Consider the following 26,491-nt stretch of genomic DNA (forward strand, 5'->3'; position numbering starts at 1 on the left):
AATGCATTCTAGCTGCTCTGGCAAGACCTAACTACAGTGTTGCAGAGGGCCCTTAGCCTCTCAAACACTGGAGTTAAATACCTTTAGGATCCAGATTAGCTGTCAGTCAAGAAATCGGATGGTCCTGACAAAACCTAGACCCCTCCCTTTTCTGACCAGAAGACTCTGACCAGAGTCATTATATCACTAGGTTAATAACGCCCTCTCTGTCAAGGCAGGAGTTTGGAGCCACAGGTCCTCATATCAAGATGTTTTGGCTTTGAGGCTGGAACTCAGAGATGTAAATAGTTCTTTTAGAGCAGAGTGCCTTGTCAGGCTAGAGAGAGGCTTGAGAGATGACAATAGCTAAGCCTGCAAAGCTTTATGGGAGAGGAACCACACAGAGAGCACTCAGCTAATCCAGGCTGCTGTACAGAGCTTCCCCATCTTGCTTATAATTCTGCCACAATGTTGTTGCCGCAACAATATAGGTAGTTTCACTTCCACAGCTCAGCGAAGAGATAGATTGCTGCATTCTACACAAAGTTCACGATCTTTGCTGTAATATGTAGACTGGTCCTAAATCAGTATGTGTACAGGTATTTCCCACCCAAGCCAGTCCAGGAATGGGAGGGAATCCTGTACTTTTCCAGTACCTTAAACAGCAAACCACGAGATGGTCAGTACCCTCTCTGGTTTCAGAACAATGTGCCACCAGAACCTCTACAGTAGTTCCCCCCAACCTGAGATTAGAGGTTCAAACTCTGGAATTTAACACATTAGCAACTCACTCAGAGATGCACACTCTTACCAAGGTAGCATATGTGGTCAGGGTTAGCCACCAGATTTAGACTTGGAACTCAGGTACAACATCAGAGACCATTTTGAAACAAGAATAATAGCGATTTGCTTTAACTACACAGTAAAAGATCCATATTTACCAAGTTCAGGAACATCCAAACAGTCCAAGGGATTTTGAAGGAAAAATCCATCCTTGCTCAACTATGTGGTCTAATTCACAAAGCAGATCTTTGTCCCTCACAAGACGGCATTTCTAGGTGCCATAAAACAAGCAGAGAGAACAGGAGCAGAGAGCAAGAGCTAAGAGAGAACTCATTCCCATAGGTCTCAAACAATTAAACCCCAATCGAGTCATGTTTAGCTGTGGCCATCCAGCCAACCACGAGTGGACAGGGGTGTGCCCAATTGTTGGTTGTCATAGCTGCAACATAGGATTGGCTAGAAGTTTGGAGGCCCCTCCTGCAGTCAGGTGACCCAGTTTCCAGCTTCTCCATGATGTACGTGATATGGCCCATGTAGCCTTAAAGCAGGTGCCTTGAAGTCTGGCTCTTCCACTTAGAGGTGTGAAAGAATGTGTGGTTATATGGCATGGCTATTGAGGTTGTTCAGGCCATCTGGTCTGCCCTGGACCATTTGGCCTGCACAGGAAACAGAGACACAGAATGTCATCACAGGAGAAGGCATGAGACTTTTAGAAATCAATATTTCTATACAGTATGATTCAGTATGATGATATCAGATCTGATTCTGTGACCTTTGTGCTCTGATTCCCACTGAGCTATGGACTTGGTAGGTAGATTTGAGTGAATCATAATCTCTCAACCTTAATTTCCTTTTTGTAAAATGGACATAACATTAGTTTAGAACCACAGGGGCTGTTATCAAACTGATTGACAAAGATTATAAAGTTGTTTGTAAAATGTGAAAAACTGTGAATAAGCTTAGCCTTGGAGTTCTATTGGAAGGCAATCAGAACCATGCTGTTTTGTAGTTCTGCCATTGCTGCTGTTACACCCCTTCAGTGGAGAACATATTTTATAAACATGCTCAGCTGGAGGGAGTTGCAATTAAATATTTGGGCCAGAAAAGGGGAGGTCTATTGTTCTTGGAATAAGGAACAGTAAAAACATAAGGATGCAGTCAACACTTTATTGTAGTTTTCCTGAGCCATTTTCTGTTTCCAGTCTTCTACTTTCTTTTTCTGGCCCAATTTTAAAAACATTTCCCAGAGTTCTTTTCTCTTTTGTCTTCAGACTAGCTTTGCATTGGGTCACCAGTCTGAACCGTAAGAGTATTGCATCGTCCATGGCACAGAATGAGAGCATTATTGCCACTGAACTTTGACTCAGGTGAAATTAGAAGGAAACAGGGAGAGTCTTGCCCAGGCAAAATATCCACAAGAATTTCAAGTGAGATTAGAAGCATTTGGATAAGATTTGCAAAATTCAGTGGGTAGAAAAGGTATGGTTTCAGGAAAAAAAAGAAACAGCCCTGTAGTAATATTGAGAGAAGTTACATTTTTAAAAACAAGATAAACAGATTTCCATAGGTGGCAGCGGCAGCAATTAACTACTTATACATAATTGGGGGATTAATTACCATAAATTGTGATGATGGCTGCTAATTTAGATGGCTTTAAGGGGGGGTAAAGACATTCATGGAGAAAAGATCCATCAATAGCTATTTTCCATACTGCTTAAATAGAGCATCCATCTTCAGAGGCATTGCATCTCTGAATATCAGTTGCTGAAAGCAACATTAAGGGAGGCCTGTGGCCTCCATGCCTTGCTTTTGAGCTTCCCAGAAGCATTTGGTGGGTCCCTGTGTGAAACAGAATGTTGGACTAGTTGGGCCTGATCCAGCAGAGCTCTCAAACCATGGGAACTGAGCTATCTTTACATTCTTATGGGAAATTTAGCTGTCATGAGTTTTCCCCTTTGATTCCTTTGATTCACCTCAGGCAAATTAATAGCACTCTAGTGGAAACCATAAAGGACTGATCTACTTAATTATCTAGCCTAGAAGTATCAGAAGAACAGCTCGGTAATTCCCAACTTTAAAGCCATCCAGAAAGTGGTGCTACTTTAGCAAAACTTTGCAGGCTGTGTGTGCTAATTTCTGAAGCGTCACAGGTTCATCCATCACTTGCTATGACAATTTTTGCATAGCAGAGCACACAGTACCTTGAATCACCTCTTTCCCTGTTGTCCCGCTGCCCTATTTTTAGTTCAGTATCACACTGTATTTTAATCACTTCCGACAAACCGCTGTAGATTGCCTTCTTATGTTTTGCAATTCACACGCACTCCCAGTGTGAGTGCATATTTAAATCACCAGTGAGCTTCAGAATGGGAAGGAGGGAAGCCTCATCTGCCATTCATTTTTATTTTATAGGCTGCCTGGCGGGTGAGGTGATCTGGATATAATTGAGCAGCCAACTCAGCAGCAAAAGTAAGACCTACTAAGGTCTGTTGAGCTCATGGCTTTGCTGCCCACAGACCTGCTTTTTAAACACAACAGTTGCCCTCTTGGTGTAAGAACCCAGTTAGTCTGCTGCAGGCCCAATCTGGAAATGATGGTTCCAAAATGAAATGTAAATAGCATAGGGAAATAAATCATGCCCCTCCCCCAATTCTAACATTCTTAAGGAACACTAAATCTTGGGAGGTAGGGTGGGGTATGAAATATTTATATGTGTCATACAAGATATTCTTTATTGTATGCACCTTCAAGTTCTGTCCTCCAGGAGCCTCAGCCAGTCACCTTCAAATGGTGGACTGGAATGTTGCAGGGGGGGGAGTGGGATGAGTTTGGCAGTTAACTGCTAGCCAAAGGACAAAGTTGGGAATTGTTGGTTTCTGGTGGGAGAAGAGTTAAGCCAGGGGTGTCAAACATGTGGCCCAGGAGCCAGATCAGACCCTCGGAGGGCCGTAATCCGGCCTGCAAGGCCCTGGCTGTTTCTTGCTTCCTTTTCCAGTTCTACTGCTGCTGCTCCTACATCCCATCTTACTTGCCCAGACTCTCTCAAATGCACAGGAGAGATAGATAGGCAAGCCTCTCCTGTGCGACTGAGAGAGTCTGGTAAAGCACTGGCTGAGGCTTCTCCCCCTCCTCCTCCCAGGGGGAGGGAGGGAGGGAGGGAACCAAACAGAGTTCACTTCCTGGCCAGGCTGTCTCAATCCTATACAGGAGACAAAGGGAACCCTTTCTTTCCTGAGGCTTCTCCCTGAAGGGAGGCAGGGAGGAAGGGAATGAGGGAGAGCTTGCTTTGCTAGGCTGCCTCAATCGCACAGTTGAAATACCAGGTACCTTTAAGACCAGCAGTTTTGTTCAAGGTATGAACATTTGTGTGCCTCGCTACAGTGTGTGTGTATTCTGTTGGGCTCCTTATGCTCTGTGTGCGTGGGGTTTTTTTGGGGGGGGGGCCTTATGCCAGGGCTCTCCTGGGTACAACTGGGTTCCCTCCCCCTTTTCACTGTGTTCATGCTCTCATGATCCAGTCTTTCTCAGTAAGAAAACAATGTGAACTATTTTAGAGGAGGAATAGCAACAAGCCAGTGAGGTGAATTAGGCTGAGAGTATGTGTCCAGAGCAAGTTCACCCAGCACATTTCCTTTGTAGGAAGTTGTAGTTGTTCCTCTGGGGAAGACTATAGTTTTATAGACAAACAAATAGCCCTTATTCTGTGTCAGGATGCCTTCTCATGTTCTTGACCAGAAAATTAAGCAACATGTACAAAAACTTGCAATGCCCAGCCATTTCATATTTTCCACTGGGTCCTAGGCTGAGAACACTAAGCATGAGATTTCTATAATGACTGTCAATAAATCAAAAGCAGGTTTGCAGCTTACAGATACACACCTGAACAGCATACTCAAGATTGCTATAGCATAGAGATTTTGATGCAATAATTCAGAGCAAGAGGTGTCAGTTATCCGATACTCTTAAATAGACAAAATATTGCAAGAATGCTAGTGTTTTAAGCATGTTTTATTTTAAAAATCTTCATCTGTGTCCTTTATTAAGTTTATATCTTCACTACTGGGCATTACATTTTATGACACACATGGCCCGGCCCAACAAGGTCTCATTTATGTCAGATCTGGCCCTCACAACAAATGAGTTCAACACCCCTGAGTCTGTTGCTTAGGTAGGGAGTCCATTAGGGACTTCAAGTATTTTAAAGATAGGTAGGGTTTGGGTGCTGTTTCAGTCTCCATGTTATAAGTATGAATCAGTCAAACAGGAAACCTGCTTTGTAACTGTTATGCTTTCTCAGGCCCCAGCTCTCCAGTAAATGTTGCTGTAATAGTGAGAGGGCTGGAGAAAAGGAAAACAAAGAAACAACCATACCACTGAAATAAACCTGTTTCTTAGTTGAACAAAGTTTGACTCCAGTGGCACCTTTAAGACCAACAAAGTTTTATTCAAGGTATAATCTTTCATGTTCATGCACACTTCTTCAAATGAAAGCTTAAACCCTGAATAAAACTTTGTTGGTCTTAAAGGTGCCACTGGAGTCAAACTTCTGCTGCTCCAGACCAACACAGCTACACACCTGAATCTGTCTCTTAGTTGTTTCCGTCAAGCCTACTGTGTGGTTCCTTCAAGCCATTAATCCCCTCATAATAGGCCAGGTGAATGCTGGGGGATACCCAGAGTCCAGGCATTGCCCCCATTGAGGGCTGGAAGACTTAATCAGTCCCCAAAACCTCAGTTATAAAAACTATAAAACAACAACAACAAAATACGTTTGTAGGGTGTGAAATTAAGGCCCTCATTTCAAGATCTGGAGATGGAGTGTCATCACAGCAGCTGTATAAGCCTCTGATGGTGCAGGCACAGCTGCTCCTGAGCTGGTTTCCCAGTCCTCGGATGGGATGGGTGCAAAGGGCACAGTGGGAGCCTGATATTTTTCTTCTTTCCCCTCTCCATAGGAGTGAATGGGGCTCTGACTAGTCAGGACCTCCAACAGCATGGGGCCCAGGGCAACTGCCCCTGTTACCCATTGGCTAAGACTGCCCCCTATGCTGAGGTGGAATTGATAGTAATTTTCCTTTATCAGGCTACAGTCACCTGACTGTCAGTTGTACGAGAGGAGTGAGTAGGCAGGGTTGATGCCTTGTTGCCCCCCCCCCCAATACTTACTGAGCGCCTCTCCAGTTGCTCCTTTCTACTTTGTTTTGGATCAGGAGGTACAGCATTTACCTATTATACAGAATGCTTCGCAGTACTTTCATCATAAAATATGAAGGGGCCAAATTTGTTTCTTTGTTTCGCATTTTTTTGTATGTCACTATTGTGTATGGTTAGACAGTGTCATAGATGCAACAAACATGAAATTGAGCAAACTTCAGAGGACAGCAGAAGACAGGAAGGCCTGGCGTGATCTGGTCCATGGGGTCGGGAAGAGTTGGACTTGACTGTGCGACTGAACAACAACAACAAATTGTGTATTACATAGAGAGCTGCAGTTAACATCCTTTGCCTGATGAGTGGATCTCTGTTATATGTGTTTGCAAATGTGTCTGCCACATCCACACTCAAATTTGTCAGGTGTGCTCTTAAAACGTCTCAGATGTGCACTTAGGAAGTGTAATGTGAGAAGAGGCCTTGATACAGCCTTTCAGCACCTTTGTATGAAAAGTAATTTCCCATTTAAGACAAAGGAAGCAATGATGCTGACTTTATCTAAGCAAGGTTTTCAGCCTAGCCGCTGCCCTGGGACCTGTTTTCCAAGTCAAGCTCAGATCTGAAACGAACACATGCAATGATTAGAACAAAAACAACAACTTGGGAGCATGCACTTCCGAGTATATGTAGAATGCCTTCCCTTGCTGCCAAGTAAGCAGATCCTACCACTCTGATATTTAGAACTGGAGATGGACTTCTGGGTTTGAGACGATGGCTCCCAGGCAGGTATGATCCCTTCTACTTATTTGCTTAGGAATGGGCAGCTGAGCCTAAGCCTCCCAGTAATCCGAGATAGACTGCAGAAGTGTTTCCAGAGTTCAAATCCAGAAGCAAGGATCATAGCATGGAAATGAACTGTGTGGAAACATGTTTGCCTGCTAGGACATACTTAAATCTCCAGCCAATCTAACCTCCGTTTTCTTCACATGGATGCCAAAGAATAAAATACCACTCAGAGCCTGTGCAGAATCACGGCCAGTGGCACCTCCCAGTTTTTAGTGGGATATCAGAGTGCATTACCCTCAAGGATTTAGGGGTGTTCTTAGCCAATGAGCTGCTCCATGCCCTGTGCACGGGGGCCCCAACTGTCCATGGCCCTGCTCATTCATGGAGGGGGGGGGAGAAGAGCAGCAGGGTTCTGCCGCCACTTGCACTGGCCCTGTCTGGAGTGCAGTCAGCTCGTGTCCAGTAGCAGTGTTGACTCCTGCCCACCTCGCACAGCGTGGAGGCTATCCCTATCTTGGCTTCATGGGGACAGCAGGGGTGGGGGTAGGCAGTGAGTCGGGGCCATGTCCTGGACTTTTTCTGAGGGCCCCAGAATCACTGCCCCTGCAAGGATTTTTCTATCTTAAAGAAATGGTCTCTGAATGTTGCACATAGAAAAAAGATAATTTGTGAAGTATAACTCTGTATAACCCAGTTGAAAGTTCCAAATTAAGCCACTGAGGTTCACTAATTTAGATTCTCTACAAAAAGTTGTAGTGCTCAAACCAGGGCTTAAATTCTTGGATGGCTCTATAAACACCTGGAGAGCAACAAAACAGAATATTTTAAACTTATATAATAGACTTAGCAGCTACTGCTGTCAATATACGCAGTCAGAAACTGTCTTCTGGAGTTTCTGACCTTGGGTATGCCCAAGCAGATGTGTGTGCGTGTGCGTGTGTGTGTGTAATATGAGTTCTTTTCTTTTGTCTTTTTTAATTTTAGAACCAACCTTGTCCTATGTTAGGCAGCTGGAAGCAAGAGTAAGACAGCTGGAGGAGGAAAATCGCATGCTGCCCCAGGTGGGTGACTTCTGTTGTGAGGTACACTAGCTTGTAGCTCAGGCCCATAGCTAGAACTTCAGTGCAGGCCCATTCTTGGAATTGGCCTCACTCTGTTGAATATTAAATCCTTGCAATCAATGGTTGAGCATCAGTAAAATTTGAGTGCCTTTTGTGAGATAGGTAAGGAATTGGACTATTGTCACCGTTTGTGGGGGAGCGGGCATCAGCATCCCAAGTGATAACAGGATTGGTACCCCAGAAATTAGGTCATCAGTAAAAAGCAAGGGAGATAGTTCAGGCAGGCAAAAAATCAGGACCCAGAGGCATCAGTGAGGCAAGAATGAGGCCGGGTAGTGAGTTTGGCAGAGTATTCTCACTAGGAGGAGGCTCAGGGGGAGAAGGGAGTTTGTAGTTGGGATGAGCCTGCACAGATGACTTCTCTGAAGATATTCTCTTATGGTTTAATACAACTTTTTAATTATTAAAAGCATCTTGCATCGTAACAGTAGAACTGCTGTTTTGGACATTCCAAAAAAAAATCAACAAAAGCTTTCCAAATATCTGAAAAAGGAACTTAAACATTTCTCCCCCAATCACTAAAGTGCATGTGATATGTAAGTTACTCATCAGAGCTATACTCCACTAGCAAAATATCCAAAGGATATGTGCGTAGAACTAGCCGTGCTAACTGTTGCTCAGTTGTGTATGCCCACATTCATTCATGATACCTGCAGCACCATCTCTCCCAATATACTCCTGTGTGGTGGCTCTTGTGATCAAGCCCTGCTTAAAGTATCAGTATGTAGGCAGACTGAGTCATCAGCCTGGACCAGAGTGTTCTCACCTGTGGCCCCTGTATTATGGAACAGCCTTTCTGAATATGTCACACAGGGCTTCTTGCGTTCTGCTAATATTCCGATGCCACTGCAAGGCTTTCTAGATTGCTAGTTGTTGATGAGTAAGTTTGATGTTTTATAAACCCCGACAGTTTAAACTAGTTTTACTGCTGTATTGTTTTACTGGTTTTGGTTTATTGGTGTGTATTTTAATGGACGTTGTAAGCTGCCTTGAACCCTTTGAAGAGACAGGTAAGTTAAATACATAAAAAAGGAGTAACTGTCACAGGTGAAAGTTCTCATATTTTCCCTTCCCCTACATCTGAGTTTTCTGGAGATATAGACAATACCTCTGTCATCAATATTGACAAAGGGCCTCGGATGGCAGAGATAGACTCACAGAGATGTGAAACATTACTGTGTATATTCCTTACTTTTGTAGGGATTGTGCCCTGCAGACTCATGAATGTGTTACTGACCACAGAATGCAGCATCTCAAGGCTTTGTGTCTTAGGGTGTCTTGTACGCATGATGCTGTCATGAGCAGAGATAATGGAACTTCTGAGCACCCGATGCCCATACCTAAGATTCAGGTGCTCTGGAGAACCTCTTAGTGCCAGAAGCACTCCTGCAGCAGTGTCACACATCTCAGAGAGGCACAAATGTTTTGCAGAAAAGCCTTCAGCTGCCACCCTCCAATAAGTTTCTGGGGACATGAGGAGGTATGGCAGGACTTAGGGGTTCCCAGAGGGGGGGCTAGGGAAACTGTTCAGGTCCAGTTGCACTAGGAATGCTGTCATTAGAGAAGGATGACAGGTTCTGAACAGTACATGCTCCTCTCTTATTTATTAATTTAGGGTATTTATAGTGCATCTTTCTCAGTGGAACTCAAGGCGAATTACACAGATTTTTTTTGTTGTTCAGTCATACAGTCAAGTCCGACATGGACCAGATCACGCCAGGCCTTCCTGTCTTCCGCCGTCCTCTGAAGTTTGCTCAATTTCATGTTCATTGCATCTATGACACTGTCTAACCATCTCATCCTTTGCCGTCCCTGTCTTCTTTGACCTTCAATCTTTCCCAGCATCAGGGTCTTCTCCAGTGAGCGTTCCCTTCTCATTTCGTGGCCAAAGTATTTGAGCTTCAGTTTCATTATCTGGCCTTCCAGGGAACAGTCAGGGTTGATTTCTTTTAGGATTGACTGATTTGATGTTCTTGCAGTCCAAGGGACTCTCCAGCACCATAGTTCAAAATAATTTATTCTTCGGCGCTCGGCCTTCCTCATAGTCCAACTCTCGCAGCCATACATGACTACTGGGAATCCCATTGCTTTGACCATGCGGACTTTTGTTGGCAGGGTGATGTCTCTTTATCATGCTGTTTAGGTTCGCCATCGCTTTCCTCCCAAGGAGCAGGCGTCTTTTAATTTCATGGCTGCTGTCACAGTCTGCGGTGATCTGGGATCCCAGGAACGTGAAGTCTGTCACTACTTCCACGACTTCCCCTTCTATTTGCCAAGGAGTGATGGGGCCGGATGCCATGATCTTAGTTTTTTTGATGTTGAGCTTCAAGCCCACTTTTGCGCTCTCCTCTTTTACTCTGAGCAAGAGGCTCTTTAGATCCTCTTCACTTTCAGCCATTAGAGTGGTATCATCTGCATATCTGAGGTTGTTGATCTTTTCCCCAGCAATCTTAATTCCCGCTTGTGATTCATCCAGGCCAGCATTTCGCATGATGTACTCTGCATATATATTAAATAAGCAAGGCGACAATATACATCCTTGTCGTACTCCTTTTCCTATGCTAAACCAATCAGTTGTTCCATATCCAGTTCTAACTGTCGCTTCTTGTTTGCCTTTCGCTTTCCTTCTTTCCTCTGCTATTTGTAAAGCCTCATCAGAAAGCCATTTTGCTTTCTTGCATTTCTTTTTCTTTGGTATGGTGGTGATTGCTGCCTCCTGTACGATGTCACGAACCTCTGTCCATAGTTCTTCAGGCACTCTATCTATCAAATCCAGACCCTTGAATCTATTCTTCACCTCTACTGTATATTCATCAGGGATGCGATCTAGGTCAAACCTGAATGGCCTCGTGGTTTTCCCAATTTTCTTCAGTTTAAGTCTGAATTTTGCAATGAGTAGCTCATGATCTGAACCACAGTCAGCTCCAGGTCTTGTTTTTACTGACTGGATAGAGCTTCTCCATCTTTGACTGCAAATTATATAGTCAATCTGATTTCGGTGTTGCCCATCTGGTGATGTCCATGTGTAGAGTCGCCTCTTAGGTTGTTGGAAAAGGGTGTTCGCTATGACCAGTGTGTTCTCTTGACAAAACTCTGTTAACCTTTGCCCTGCTTCATTTTGCTTTCCAAGGCCAAACTTGTCTGTTATTCCAGTTACCTTTTGACTTCCTACTTTAGCATTCCAGTCCCCTATGATGATGAGGACATCATTTTTTGGTGTTAGTTCTAGGAGGTGTTGTAGGTCTTCATAGAACCGGTCCACTTCAGCCTCTTCTGCATCAGTGGTTGGGGCATAGACTTGGATTACTGTGATGTTGAATGGTTTGCCTTGGAATCGGACAGAAATCATTCTGTCATTTTTGAGATTGTATCCCAGTACTGCCTTTTGCACTCTCTTGTTGACTATAAAGGCCACACCATTTTTTCTACGAGATTCCTGGCCACAGTAGTAGATATAATGGTCTTCTGAGTTAAATTCGCCCATTCCTGTCCACTTTAGTTCACTGATTCCTAGGATATCGATGTTCAGTCTTGCCATCTCATTTCTGACCACGTCAAGCTTACCTTGATTCATAGATCTTACATTCCAGGTTCCTATGCAATATTGTTCTTTGCAGCATCGGACTTTCCTTTCACCATCAGACACATCCACAACTGAGCGTCCTTTCGGCTTTGGCCCAGCCGCTTCACTCTTTCTGGGGTTACTTGTACTTGCCCTCTGCTCTTCCTCAGTAGCATATTGGACACCTTCCGACCTGAGGGGCTCATCTTCCGGCGTCATATCTTTTAGCCTTTTGATACTGTCCATGGGGTTTTCTTGGCAAACATACTGGAGTGGGTTGCCATTTCCTTCTCCAGGTGGATCACGCTTGGTCTGAGTTCTCTGCTGTGGCCTGTCCGTCTTGGGTGGCCCTTCACGGCATAGCCCACAGCTTCATTGAACTACTTCCTTCTCCAGTGGATCACGCTTGGTCTGAGTTCTCTGCTGTGGCCTGTCCGTCTTGGGTGGCCCTTCACGGCATAGCCCACAGCTTCATCGAACCGCTCAAGCCCCCTCGCCACGACAAGGCAGTGATCCTGTCTGGGGATCCCTATCTATACCTTGTGGTATAGATTAGTCACAGTGGCTAATAGCCACTGATGGACCTCTCCTCCATATGCTTATCTAATTCCCTTTTGAAGCCGTCCAAGCTGTCTTGATAGAAACATCTCTGTCTTGGAATCAGCAATATAATAACTAGGGCTTAGCCACCTGCTCCTTGTAGCCTGTACTTCCTCAGAACTTCATCCTATGCCAGTAAATGTGTAAAGTCTTCTGCCCACCTGAGTGCCTCAAATATTATGATGAGTGATTATGCAGGTGTGTTGTGCCGGGCTTGTTTTTATATAAAATTGAAATGTTTTCAGGAAAGCAGAACTAAATGTCATTTAAAGCTCAGAGCTTACTAAAGCCTCCCAGTCCAGCAATCAAATATTCTCATCTACTTGTGTTTTAATTCCTCTTTAATGAGCCTTGAAAACACTTGAGTGGGGGTTAAGATTCAATTCTCTCTCATACTTTATTCTCCCCCCAGTTGGCACTTTGCTGTCAAAACCTCACTGGAGCTCAAACTTATGCTGGAGAAAGAAAATTGATAAAGAAAGCTACAAATAGTCACCTTCAAGGATTTGGCAGGCTTGTTTCACACTTTGTACATATTGTGTAGAAAGTTGGAAAGATATGAGAATATTTTCTGGAGTATCTTAAGCACTGAACTTCAAGGCCTTCACTCTTGATCTCAAAACAACTTTTTCCCCACTTAATACAGTGTTGTTTGTATCTGAAGGTTGCACAGATGCTTCTTAGGTATCTGTATAAACTTGTGTGTAATTGGCAGTTTGAGGATGGATCCAATGAACTGTTCTGCCGAAAGAGGAAGGAGGGTCCTCTTTGACCATGAAAAAAAAGACTCTGCTAGGACCAGCATAGATAAAAGCCACACATGACAGAGGTTGTAGTAAGGAGGTGAACTGACTGAGTGAGTGAGTGAGTGGGAAAGCAGGCTAGATCCAACCCTCTGTATGCACAACATGGCAAAGTATGTGAACATATGAAGCTGCACTCCATGAAGGCAGACTGTTTATCCATCTAACTCAGTATTGTCTGCTCTGACTGGCAGCAGCTCCCTAGGCTTTCAGACAGAGAAGGGTCTTTCCCATAATTTACTGCCTGAGATCTTTTTCACTGGAGATGCCAGGGGTTGGACCAGGGATCTCCTTCACGCAAAGCAGGAGGTGCTCTGGCCACTGCACCACAGCTTCTCCACACAAATCCTCCTTGCACCACATAGGAGTATGGTCCCTCCAGGGTGTGATCCCTGCCTGAGTAAGCCACTGCTTCTTCTTGGGTGGTCTTCTGAGTTGAGATAAATGTATGAAGCTGACATACTGAGGCATTGGATTTATATATAGTAATATTTTTCTAACCCATCTTTCCTGGGGACATATAGGAACCCAGACCCATAGCTGAGAAACACTTAACAACAAAAACGCAATAAGAAAGAAGAGATGTACAGCTTTTCCAAAAGATGATACTATCCTTGCAGGTTAACTATCAAAAGCCCATCTGGGAAAAAAAAGACCTTACATGTGTTATGATAAGCAGGTAGCATGAGAGCCCTGTGTCCTTACTTGAGGAGAGACTTCTATAACTCTACAACCACCACTGAACAAGAATGTACTTCCACTGTGACTAATCAAACAGCTCAAAGAGATGGCCTGGGAAAGTCAGAGGAGGCTGATATACTCCCATGGGAAAGATGGACCTTCAAGCAATCTGGTCAGATTATATAGAGTTTTAAAAGTCAAAAACAGAATTTAGAGGTCCATCCAGAAACACTGGCAGTCAGTGTAGCTGCTCCATGATAGTGGGTAATATGTGCCTCTCTGCAGGCCTTAATCAATAGCTAGAATGCCACATTTTGCATCTGTGGTAGCGTCCAGATAGCCTTCAAGTGCAGCTTCACATACAGTGTGTTGAAATCACATAGCCTCAAGGTAAGATATTGCCCGTGAGATCCTCTTAGCATGAAATGACAGGGATTAAACCTGGGGCTGCAGCCCCTTCACATCATGTATTCCAAATAATGTGTGTGCTGATGTTTGAAATGGAGGGATCTCTGTATTTGGGTGTGTACAAATGTTGTATGCCATGTGTCACATGTTGCATTATACATGCAGTGAAGAGACACACATGCAGTCAGACAGTCATATATAATTTCATTGGCAATTGCAGTGTGTGAACTAGCCCAGAACATTACATCATTCTGTGAAGCTGAAGGCGTACTGTGGCTTACATTGGCTGGGTTGTAACGAATGATTGCTTATGTTTCCTGTTGGTAGAAGACTGGATAGAATCCAAGTTCCTTCTCTCTGTGGCCATAGATGGAAGATTTGGAGCAAGAAAACAGGCTCTTCCCCAGAGCCACAGTAGACTACCAGATCACTCTTCCAGAGATCATGTCTGAGTTAATGGGCCGGCCACATTGAGGCTTGTGCATTATCACTTTATGGCAGCGCTTATCCAAGTGCTAAACTATGTGAGCCTGTTGCATCTCAAGACACTCATACATAGAAATAGTATAATCTGTCTTCAGAGAGTCTAAAAGTACATTTGGCAGAAACTGACTTGCAAATGGCACCATCTTGAAAATGTTTTGTGTGAGAGACTTATGGTTTCTTCGGAATATTCATTCTCCTTGTCCGGTTACCTGTTGTCCATTTTGATGAGGTGGCATCATCACAAGATGATTTTATACTTCAGTTTGACATCTGTTCTTCTGTGACCAATGCTCCCTCTAAGCTGTGGAGTCTTGTGAGCAAAAATTCTACTTTGTGAGGTACTGGCATTACAGTTGTGAGCGAGCGACTTGGCTATGACATAAATCAGTTTGCTCTGAGCTAAGACAAAAACAAGTGAGCCAGACCCTAAAAAACTGCGAGCTAGCTCACACTAACTCAGCTTAGAGGGAACACTGTCTGTGACTGCATCAAAAGTTCTTAGTAGCCTCATTTAAAAAGGTACAGCTTGGAAATTAATCCATACTGCACTGTGCTTGTGAAGTGAAGCTTCTGTCATGATTGTCTGAGCTAATGTGATGGCATGGTACAGAATGTTCATGAACATACCATCTTTTCAGAATGTTTGCTGTTAAATTTCTCTGAGGGGAGGAAAGGTTACCAATTGTGGCTGGAAATAAAGTGTCACAGATGCACTAGGGACAGGAGTAATTTTGTTGGGCTTGGGGGCAAGGGAAAGGAGCCTAGAGGTAAAAGGAAGAGTGCAGAGTAGCAACAGGGACCAAGAAGATGGGGGGACATAAATGTCACATTTTGAATGGACCAGCCAGTTCCTTGGCTGTAGGATATTAGTCTTACTGAAATTTTCAGCTGACTTTTCCCCCTTTCTTTCCTTTCCTTTCCTTTCCTTTCCTTTCCTTTTAAAAAGCCTATTTCTGATTCAAGTGTTGCATATTATATTAGTAATTATTTCCATATCGTGCAACATTTACTTTTTAGAATTATAACTGATTTCCCCAATATGATTTTTTTTCATCAGGATTTCCGCTTAGATTGCTGCGTAAACTGCCGTCTTTCATCACTGCCAGTATTTGGCTAGAGCAAAGTGGACTGTTTTTTAATGTCACTCTTTCACCTCACCAAGCTGAGCACTGAGTGGGACATATAGCAGTCGGATGGACAGAAGCCATTCATGGGACCAGGTTCTTAGGGATGCATTCTTACACAGAAAACTCCCAGGGAGTGAATGGAGTAAACCATGTGAACTCTCATCTGTCACGTATTTACATATATATTGTTATGATTGACCTCAAGATAGATAGATAGGTGACATTCAGTTGCTGGATCAGGTCATTGATCTATCTGGCTCAGCATCCTGCCTGCCAACAGTGGCCATTCTCAGAAAAGTTCTCAAGTAAGGTATCCCAGTATCTAATGGCAAAATAGCTGACCCTGGGCTTTTCTGCAGCTTGTGTGCCCATACTGTGGCCTTTTTGGTGTAGTGCCAGTTTGGTGTAGTGGTTAAGTGCGTGGACTCTAATCTGGGAGAACGGGGTTTGATTCCCCACCCCTCCACTTGCACCTGGCTGGATGACCTTGGGCAAGCCGTAGTTCTGATAAGAGCTATTCTTGAAAAAGAGCAGTTTCTATCAAGAGCTCTCTCAGCCCCACCTACCTCACAGGGTGTCTGTTGTGGGGTGGGGAAGGAAAAGGAGTTTGTAAGCCGCTCTGAGACACCTTTGGGTAGTGAAGGGCAGGGTATAAATCCCATCTCTTCTTCTTTTTTCCTTTTCCACATTTTTGCTCCCTCTAGTGGTTGCTTAGGTATTTCGTCACAATTTCTGGCTTTTTTAGGAGAACTTTAATTGCGCTTGTAAATAAGCCAAAGATACAGTGATGAAATATCGAAGCAACTGCTAGGAGGAGCAAAACATGAGTGGAAAAGGAAAAAAAATACACCTGATACAATATGGGCACACAAGTGAGGAAATAACATATGCAAAAAAGCCCCCTGTCTGGATGATGAAAGCAGCCAAACTAGGTCACCCACAGCAAGGCAGAGGTTTTTACATATTAGTCAGAATTCCCAGTTATGTGGAGAAATTGAGGAATTTCACATTACCCTTTTTAAGCCAGTTTGAAGCTGTTTTTGATCCGTCGTGGAGTAAACCGGTATAGGGCTGCCATTTCACACATGGCTTTCCCCTACCGGTAAATAGCTGGATCTGAAGCGGTTTGTCATTTCAGACTGCACTGCTTTTTCCCGCTTTTTCCTGCCGTTTTTCACCCACGCAGGCGATCTCCTGGGTTTTTTTTAAACGTTCGCTTTAGAGTGCTATAGCACTATAATACAACACTCCAGGCATTCCAATGGGGTTGCTATAATGCTGTTTTGCTATAGTGCTCTGAAGCAAATATTACAAAAAAAGCTGGAGATCACCCGCGCTGGCGAAAAACAGCGGGGAAAAGCGTTTTGGATCTGGGAGAAGAAACTGAAGACTACTTGGAAGTGGTTTACAGGTAAAACAGTTCAGCCCCATTTCCTGAATGGGACAGAAGCGTTTGTGTGTGAAAGTACAAATATATTCCGGTAGGGAACCGGTTCTAAAACGATTCTGTCTGAAATGTCATACCAGAAACCGTTTGGGAACCGTTCCTGAACCGGAATATATCACCTGCCTGAAATTCCTCATTGTCTTTTAAAAGTAACCGGGGGGGTGGGGCTCAAAACATTTCTGACGAGGACTGAAAATGCTCTAAAAAAGATGGAATGTTGAGAGCAGCTCAGTAAAAAGAGGAAAGTGTGTGTGTGTTGGGGGGGGGATTAGCCTAGTCAAGCCCCTCTGAGCTCATAGAGTCTTGTAGGAGAAGATTTGGAGAAGTGTGGGAAGATTTCCAGATGCCCCCCCCAGTTCCTCTTGAGTCCTCAGCTTGTTGATTGCTAATCCCGAATTTCTGCTCAACAGAAGAAAATTGTCTCTAAAAATTGGAGTTGTTCTTTTTGCTTTTGGACACTGATAGAATTAAGCTCATAACTTCTTAAATTTCTGTGATTTGGTTGACATCCTAACACCCTGTGCCCAGGAGTTCCGTAAATGACTTGAGCATTATGTTTCTTGTACACTCATTGCTTATCACTTTTAGAGTATGTCCCTAATTTTCTCTGTACTGTGAGAACACTGTTGACTGAGCACTGCTAGCCCTTAATGAGGAGCTAATTATGTATATCTGAACTAATTGTATTTTGAATTGTATTTGAAGCAATGGAACTTAGGAGGCTGTAAGTTCATGCAAGGAGAATGGCAAGCAGAAGGTATTTATTGTTTCCTGATCCATTTGAGAAGGATGTTATCAATGTTCCAAAATGGACTTTCTGTGAAACTAATTCTATTTTTAGATACCTCCCCCTTTTAGGCAGCCTGGGGTGGGAAGGTTGAGACAAAACCTGTTAGAAATAGCCTTTTTTTCTTTTTTAAAAAATCTAGTAATGTAATTGGCCCTAAAGTCCCACCATCTAATGGAACAGTAAGCCAGTAAAAGGAATATTGCCAAGACAACAGTATCTGAAAGAAACAGAAGGATTCCACCTTTGTTACCAGAGGAGTACAAGCAAATGCACAGGAGCTGGAGGAATTGAATCCTCTACTTCCATGGCAACGCAGCAGAAGTTGGACAAAGCAGAGGTAGTGGCAGAGTGTGCTTATGCAGGGGTTAGCCAAGGAATCAGAAGGGGGGAAAGAATATCTTTGGGGATAATATTTTCAGCAGTTATGTTGAAGAGAGTAGAAATATATTTCATAATTAGTTCTGAATAGGGCAAGTTATAGCAATTCCTACTCAAGTCTCTTTCTTTTTATTGATTTTGGAATAGAAAGCAGTTTCCTTCTGGGCCTTGGGGAACAAAGGATGCAAGCTGCGTGAGGGGTGACTTTTTGTTGGTGAAAGGCGAGTGTTTGAGAAACACAGAACTCTTCTTCAGGTACAACAGAAAGGTAGCTCATTCCATATCAAAGATCTGTCTTCAACTAGTAGTTATGATGGCCAAATGGAACTGCCATGTTCTGAGGTGGTCTGCTTCTAATTGACGCTTGCTGGGGAACAAACAGGGGAGGGCTGTTTCCACCATCCCTTTCTTTTAGGTACCCTGAAGTATCTTGGTAGGCACTGTGAGAAGCAGGATGCTACACTGAATGGATTTTTAGTTTAATCCAGCGGGGCTCCTCTCTCTCCCCCCCCACCTCTACCTAAAACCAGTACATTGCAGTGAATGAAATTCCTGATTTGCTGGATCAGAGCAAAGTGCAGAAGCCTGCATTGCTTCCAACATCCAAATTCCTCTGCGAAGCTCATGACTAGGGCAGGAAGAACATAAGAACATAAGAACAGGAAGCTCATGACTAGGGCAGGAAGGTTTGCCTTTCCTGTTACTTGACATCAGACCTTGGTGGCAGACAAGGGTGAGAGACAGTAAGTTGCCCAGGATGACCTGCTGAGATTCAGGGTCTGGGTGGATGGAGGAGGGTGAAATCAGTTTTCTCTTGGTTCACTCCAATGCACTTATCAGTTGCAGCATACCAATTCTCAACAGAGATGTGAAACCTGGGTTAAAATTCTCACTCTCCTGTGACATTGAATATGTGTTCCTTGATAGGTCACAATTTCACAGTCTTATCTAGTTTATAAGGTTGTTGTGAGAATGACATGAGATAAACCTCATGTACTTCATCCTGAACGCTTTGGAAAAGGGGTGGGATAAATGAAGCAACATTGCTTGAGTGATGCAGAACCCAGATGTATTGAAAGTGCAAGAGGAGTTTTCTCAGGGAATTCAGTGGAAAGTTAACTGCTTCCACGTAATTTTAAAATGTCCTGATACCGATGGTACAGCCATGTTCAGAATCGAGTTCCTGGGGAATCTTCACCATACAATTTTTCTGATTGTAAAGCACCAGCTCCATGTAATTTTACTTTTGCATGCACTGTTGTATTTGCCTGCGATAACTGAAGTAGAAGTCCAAAGTTGTAAATATTTTTGTATTGTATTTTGGACACTTTCTTAATCACAGAACTAATTAGGTTTCTCACAGAGGTGAGCACAGAAGCTAACAGTTAATTATTTGAGGGGTAATGTTGGCATACGAAAGAGAGTTGGTTTTTATACCCCACTTTCTCTACCTTTTTCCTTAAAGCAGCTTGCAATCACATTCCCTTCATCTTCATCTCCACATGGCAGACACCTTGTGAGGTAGATGGGGCTGAGACAGTTCTGAAATAACTGTGAATAGCCAGAGGTTACCCAGCGGGCTTGATGTGGAGGAGTAAGGAATCAAACCTGGTTCTCCAGATTAGAGTCCACCACTCTTAACCACTACACCACTCCATCTCTCCAGATCTTAATGTAAATCAACAACATCCACCACAGTCCAAGGTGGGAGAGATTGGGGCAGAATTGTAAGGCATTTGCCTCTTTATATGCTATTGTTGTTATCCAATTACTCTTAAACCTTTGAATAATCTCAGCTGTCACCTTGCAAAAGGAAGATCAGTTCTTGCTTCAGATGTATGCTTGAAGTTCGTAGTTGTAAAAACATAGCTTTGGAGGACAAATGGGCAATGCTACCTAATTTGTGTTTTCATAGGAGAAAGGACTTGGGGGGGAGGTGTCTTTTTTAAAAAATACACAAGTAGCAAGTAATATAGAACAATCTTTGCCACATTCTCTTCCAAGCTAAACATGCCTTTCCCCCCACATTCACACATACACAACTGCTCCCTCTTCTCAGGTAGGGGGAGTTACTTTTTCTAAACTCTCATGGATTATCTCCCAATGAACACTGTTTGTGGAAATATCAGCCAGTTGTTCTGTGACATCCACATAAGACAGGCATGGTTAGCCAGCAACTGAAGTATAAGAAAAAAAACTGCCCTCAACTCCTAAAGCCTGCATAACAAGACATTTTGTCAACAGGTTTTCCATCAACTTTTAATAACATGGTCAGGAAATTGCTGAACATGTAGAAACTACACGAGAAAACCTTAAGTTGAAAACTTAAACTGCAAGTTGAAAAAATATAGTCCTGAGCAGATGTGAAGGTCTAAGGTTAAAAACTGGAAAAATTCGAAATGAAGGTGGTTGGTTTTTTCCTGAGGACTTTCCATTTTTCTGTCAGAAAAACTGGAAAATCTAGTTGACTACTGAAACAAAACCTCCTAGAAAATATATTCTCTTTGGAAGAAAAGCTTCATCTTATGAAGCATTTCATTCATTCCAAATGTACAACATGAAAAAGTTTGAGGAAACATTGGGAAATGGGAAAACTGAACAAAATTCTTATCCTGTAGATATATACATTTCAAGGATATTTCTTGTTTATATGTAAATACTTTTGGTGACAATTAATATGCTATATAATGTTAAATAATAATATTGCATTGTAATGCAGTTTAGCTTAATATCTACGTGTGCTGGCAGTCCTACCTACTGTGATGCAACGAGAATCTCTGTCCAGATATTCTTTCTTCTGTTTACTACAGAATTTGTTTCCTAGCATCAATTTTTTATTGTTTTCCTGTCTCTCACATGGTAAAAATTAAAGATACATGAGCTATGGTAGCATAGGGTACAGCTGTTTGTAACTCTTTCTAAAGTATTGGGTGTACTTTCCATTTTCTTACAGATCATGAAGATATTCAGACTTTTAAATTCCATAAATTTGCCAAATAGTACAATTTTATATACTAACTACATTATAAGTGATGTATTTTGTGTTTAAAATTAATAAAATAAGTTTGTTTTATAGGAAAGTAAGTATTGCATATATTTCAATTTCCCCTCCTTCTGTTATTGTTTTTTGGGGGTGTGTGCTTTTTTCCTTGTGGCTTCAAAATTTCCTGAAGTTTTGCATCTCTGGTCCTGAAATTGAGTTACATTTCTAACAAAGTTCAAGTCCAGTGGCACTTTAAACCACAAAGTTTTATTCAACGTATGAGCTTTCGTGTGCACACATACTTCTTCAGATACATTGAGGTCTAACAAAGACCTCATCCCCCTTTCTCCTTTCTTTGTTGAGGGCCATTTCTTAATTTGCAGATCTGCTTTCCCATGGCTTCATTCCACACCCTTCCAGTAATATTTGGACTTGGACAGATGATTAGATAAGGTGATGCTGCCATGTCAGACCCTTAAACCAATAAACATTGCCAGAGCTTCATGGAAAAGAGACAAAGTGTGTGTAACATAAAAATTCCATGTATTTGATGTATTTGTTAGGGTAAGAAAACTTCCAGAAAATTATGCTTCCTGTAATTAAGCTGCGGTGGCTCAAGTGGTTAAGACGCTGAACTGCAGGCTGTGGAAGGTCGGTAGTTCAGCAGTTCAAGACCCGAGTGTGCCTCATGACGGAGTGAGCTCCCGTCTCTAGTTCCAGCTCCTGCCAACCTAGCAGTTCGAAAGCAAGAAATTGCAAGTACCACTTCAGTGGGAAGGTAACAGCGTTACGTGCGCCTGGTGTTTAGTCATGCCGGCCACATGACCACGGAAATGTCTTCAGACAGCGCTGGCTCTTCGGCTTTGAAACGGAGATGAGCACCACAACCCTAGAGTCGGATTCAACTGGCTTTCGAGCAAGGGAACCTTTACCTTTAATTAAGAACTAAACATTGTATCTTGCTGTCTGTAGTCTCAGACCCTTCACTTTGTGACGGATGACTCATTGATCGTGCCTCATTCCAGCAAGCTCTACCTTCTTGCCTTGTTTGTAAAGAGGCTTGTTTTTTCTTCTGGCTGCTCTGCCACTTTCCTATTAGGCTTTTTGTTTGTTTGGCTTTGCTTTCATTTAATGTTTTTGGGGCCATGGATGTTTTTTGACAGTGTGTTTTGTCTTTGTTGAGTAGCTGCTTAGCTGCCCTTTCCCGCTCTTGGAACATGGAGGTACAAGTTAGCATGGCTGACTCTCAGACACACATTATTTTATCTTTCAACACCCCAGCACTTTCCATTTCTCACTTTCCTTCCATTAGTTTATCACCTCCAATTTCACTCTCTGTTTCTCTTTGACTTCAACCTCTCCGTATACTTCCTCCTTTCCTGGATTGTTCAGTGTTCTTACACACCAAGCTAGGCTGTTGACTAGAAGGAAATTCATGCCAAACTTTCAAGTTACACATTTCTGTATAACAATCTAATAATGTGAATAATATGTGCAACTTCTTGAAGTATAAACAGAACGGGGGATTATCTATCTAAAAGAGATGGGCTTCTTTGGTAGAAGTAGCCCAGTTTGTTGTAGGTTAGGAGTGCGGACTCTAATCTGTGAGACCTGGGTTTGATTCCCCACTCCTCCACGTGCAGCTGCTGGTGTGACCTTGGGTCAGTTACAAGTTCTTTCAGAGCTGTTCTCTCAGGAGCCGTTCTCAAGAGAGCTCTCTCCGTCCCACCTACCTCACTGGGTATCTGCTGTGGGGAGGGGAAGGCAAAGGAGATTGTAAGCCGCTCTGAGACTCCTTTGGGTAGTGAAGAGCGGGGTATAAATCCAATTTCTTCTTCTTTATCATCATCATCATCTATTCATTTTTTTATTTTGACTTATAACCCGCCTTGTCTGCACAGGCAGGCTCATCCTCATCATCTTATCTTAGGCCCATAGCCCAAAATTTTGAGGGTAGGGTTGCCAGTACACCTTGGGAAATTCCTGGAGATTTGAGGGAAGAGATAGAGAAAGGCAGAGTTTGAAAAGGGGGGGAGATCTCAGTGGGGATATGATACCCTCTGAACAGAGTCCAGAGTCCACCCTCAGAAGTTGCCATTTCCCCCATGAGGGAAATGGATCTCTGTTGTCTGGAGATTAGTTATCATCACAGGAGGACTTCAGGCCCCACCTTGAGGTTTGTGACCCTCTTTGGGGGAGGTAGTTGGGTGGGGAAGCACCCAGAGTCCATGCCATTAAGCAGCCTGATGTGTTTAAATTGTCAGTGTATTTATTTAGTAGGAATATAGCTTATTTATTTTTTTACAATTAAGTAAAAATTGCAATAAAGCAACATTAGAAATTAAACTCACTTAAAACCATGAGCTGGTGATAGAAATTAGCCATAAAATCAGCAGTGCAGATTAAAATAAAATTAACAGATCAGTATCCACATCAGGGCTACCATTTCCCCCACCAGATACAGGGACCCCCTGCCTTCAGCTCCTGTTTTTTGCTGCTGCTCCTGCAGTGAGCGGTATAATTTTAAAAAGTGCTGTTGGCAACAGTGTGACATCATGTATGGGGAAATCTGTAAGTGATGTCAGTCCTCTCTAGGAACCACTGAAAACAATATGGTTTCCTAGAGAGGCATCACATCACGTTCCCTTCGCAGAGGGGACATCACACCATTGGTAATGACACCACTCATGTCCCTGCCCCCTAGGACTCCCCAACAGTTCCCAGGCTGTGCCTGGCAACCTCAGTCTGCTTGCTTGATCCTTTTCCTGGAGTAGGATTACTTGTGGTTAAGTAATTGGATAGAACACTGCCTGGATATTTCTGCTTATGTCACTGAAAGGACAGATCTGGAAACTGAGTGTGTGAGATTTGCAGAGGGCCTCAGAGAAACACCTCTTTGGTTCCAACTTTTAAGTTGTATTGCCTAAATTTGAGTTCTGTATATGTGTGTTCTATTTTAATTATCCATCCCTCCTATTTGTATTTTAAGTTACGCTTATGAAGGGTAAAAGGTGATTACAGGATCTGAGGAGTTCTTTTGAAATCATATTTTCCTTTGTTTTGCCTGCTGGTGCTGCTTCCCTTGGGAGCAGGGCTGGTGAAAAGTACTGAGATCGGAGGCTCAGCATAGTGAAATCAACAATACGTTTATTCGGTTACATTGGAAGAACAAGCATGAAAAACAGGCTGGTCAATGCCTGTCTTATATGTGTAACAATCACCCCACCCCTCAAACATCCATCATCTGTGATTGGCTCTATTTACAAGTCTGCATTTCAATAGGTATACTCCCGGATCCGGGCAAGCCCACTGGCGTGCCCTAGGATCCGAGAGGGCTATTGTCTTAAAACCGAAGGTCGGAGGGTCTGCCTGACCACATGGCCAGGCTAGTGCAGCTGCGGCCATCTTTACATCTTGATACATAACACCACTTCCCCCATGGTTCAGACGTACTAGCATACATACTCCTGTAGATACCCTGGGTGCTGCTGTTCTCATGTCAATCTAAGCGGCTCTGTTGTGGGACTGTCCGGGGTGTGTCCAGTAACCTCAGGTTGGGTAATTGACTCTGGTAGTACCGCCGGCGTATCGTCTGCCGCGGGGTGGGGCACTAGTGTACCTCGGTTGCTGGCCTGGTCTCCGTGTCCTCTCCTGTTGGCTCACAACTAGGCACGTCGGGTTCCAGTTCGGTCTCACTGTCGCCTGACTCTCCCGTCTGCAGCTCGTCCATGGGTAGCAGGCGCCGCCGTATCTGGTCCACGTGTCAGCAGAGTAGCTGGCCATCCTCCATCAAGACCTCGTAGGAGAAAGGCCCTGTAAACCAGACTACCCGGGCTGGGATCCATGGTGGCATTCGTGCATAGTTGCGAGCATATACTGGGTCTTCTGGGAAAAACCCTTGTGGTGCGTCGCGTTGTTCCGAGCCTGGAGCTTGGTTGGGCACCCAATCCGGGTGCAGGCAATCCAGCCGGGTCGTTAGGCACCTTCCCATAAGGAGTAGCAGGACAGCGGCCGGTGGTGGTGTGGGGAGTCGTCCTTTGGCCGAACAGGAAGGTGGCTAACCTGTGGTCCCAGTCGCCTTGGACAACCCGCTGCAGTGCCTCCTTGGTCGTCCACACCATACGTTCCGCTTGTCCGTTGGTGGCCATAGTACCGTACAAAATCCCCGAATTCAGAGGACGTGAAAACCGCCTCATTGTCCAAGACCAACGTGTCCAGAATGCCATGGGTGCTGAAAATCTTCCACATGGACTTGATTGCGGCCCAGGAGGACGTTGAGGATTTTTACGATGACCAGTTCTAAGAGGCCTTTGAAAGCCTTATACTGAACGCGGAATTGGCCCACCCTCTTGATCTCAACTGGGTTCCTTTGAAAGTCCCTGAGTCTGAGGCCGGTGTTTCCTAGTGGGGGTCCCCCGGTTGGCCATAATCTCCTGAGGTTATCCTCAGAGATAATGGAAAGGGATGAGCTCGTATCCAACTCCATCTCACAGGGGGCGCCCTCTATTAACACAGTCACAGTCCATTTACGGGCCGACCCCTGCGGCAAGTAATGTACCTGATTGTAGTTGATGGAGGTGGAGTTGAGATCCATCGTCCCATGGTGTGCCGAGGTGTTCCAGTGACTTCCCCGTGAACGGCAGGCATGGACGATGTGGCCCAGTTTGCCACATGAGTGGCAGATGGCATCTCGGAACCTGCAGGACTTCTGCTTGTGGGGATCTCCGCAGCTGGCCCAGGTTGTCTCGTGGACCCTCGTGCAGATGCGTGGCTGGTCGATGCTCTGCTTTTTTGGCCGTCGGATCATGCTTGATATTGAACCTGATGGGTTTCTTCCTCCTCTGAGAGATCAGAGTCCGGCACAATGGTGGCCTGGTGTGTGGTGTCTGTCTGCCGATCCATCTGGGATTTCTCAAATGTGGTGGCTGTTTGCAATGCCGAGTCGCGCTTCAGGTCGGTCTGTGCGATGAGTTTCCACCGTAGCTTTGGCTCGCAGACCCCCCAAGACGAACTGGGTCAGCAGAGAGTCCTCCAGTGCGGGAAACTCACATTTGCTGGCGAGGCGGTGGAGGTCAGCGAGGAATTCTGCAGTGGATTCCCTGGCCTTTTGCATTCGCGCTTGGAAATCCATCTGGACTGCCCATTTCAAAGGTTTTGGGGTGTAGTAGTTGGTTAGCGCGGTGAGCAACTCATCATAGGTGGCGGTATCTAGCGTCATCAGCACAATGAGATTCTGGACCAACCGGGTCGTGGCAACACCGCAAGTGCTCAGCAGCCAGGACTTCTTGAGCTCTGGGTCCATTTCCCCTCTGATGTTCAAGAAGTGTTTCAACTGGGTGACCCAGGCCTCCCAGTACTCAGGATGGTTTGTATCAAATGTGGATAGTTGTTGTCCCGGAGTGGAAG

General features: G+C 44.1%; 1 protein-coding gene across 1 annotated transcript in view; it reads left to right on the top strand.

Annotated features, from left to right (window-relative positions):
* The window catches only part of CCDC85A (coiled-coil domain containing 85A), a 209,171-nt gene that overhangs the window by 144,291 nt on the left and 38,389 nt on the right, over positions 1-26,491 (top strand). Inside the window, exon 3 of the mRNA XM_015426926.1 lies at positions 7,684-7,760. Within this exon, the coding sequence (XP_015282412.1) occupies positions 7,684-7,760 (77 nt within the window). The remainder of the gene's footprint in view (positions 1-7,683; positions 7,761-26,491) is intronic.

Source organism: Gekko japonicus, unplaced genomic scaffold (assembly GCF_001447785.1).
Source record: "Gekko japonicus isolate JY-2015 unplaced genomic scaffold, Gekko_japonicus_V1.1 scaffold141, whole genome shotgun sequence".
Classification (NCBI taxonomy): Eukaryota; Metazoa; Chordata; class Lepidosauria; order Squamata; family Gekkonidae; genus Gekko; species Gekko japonicus.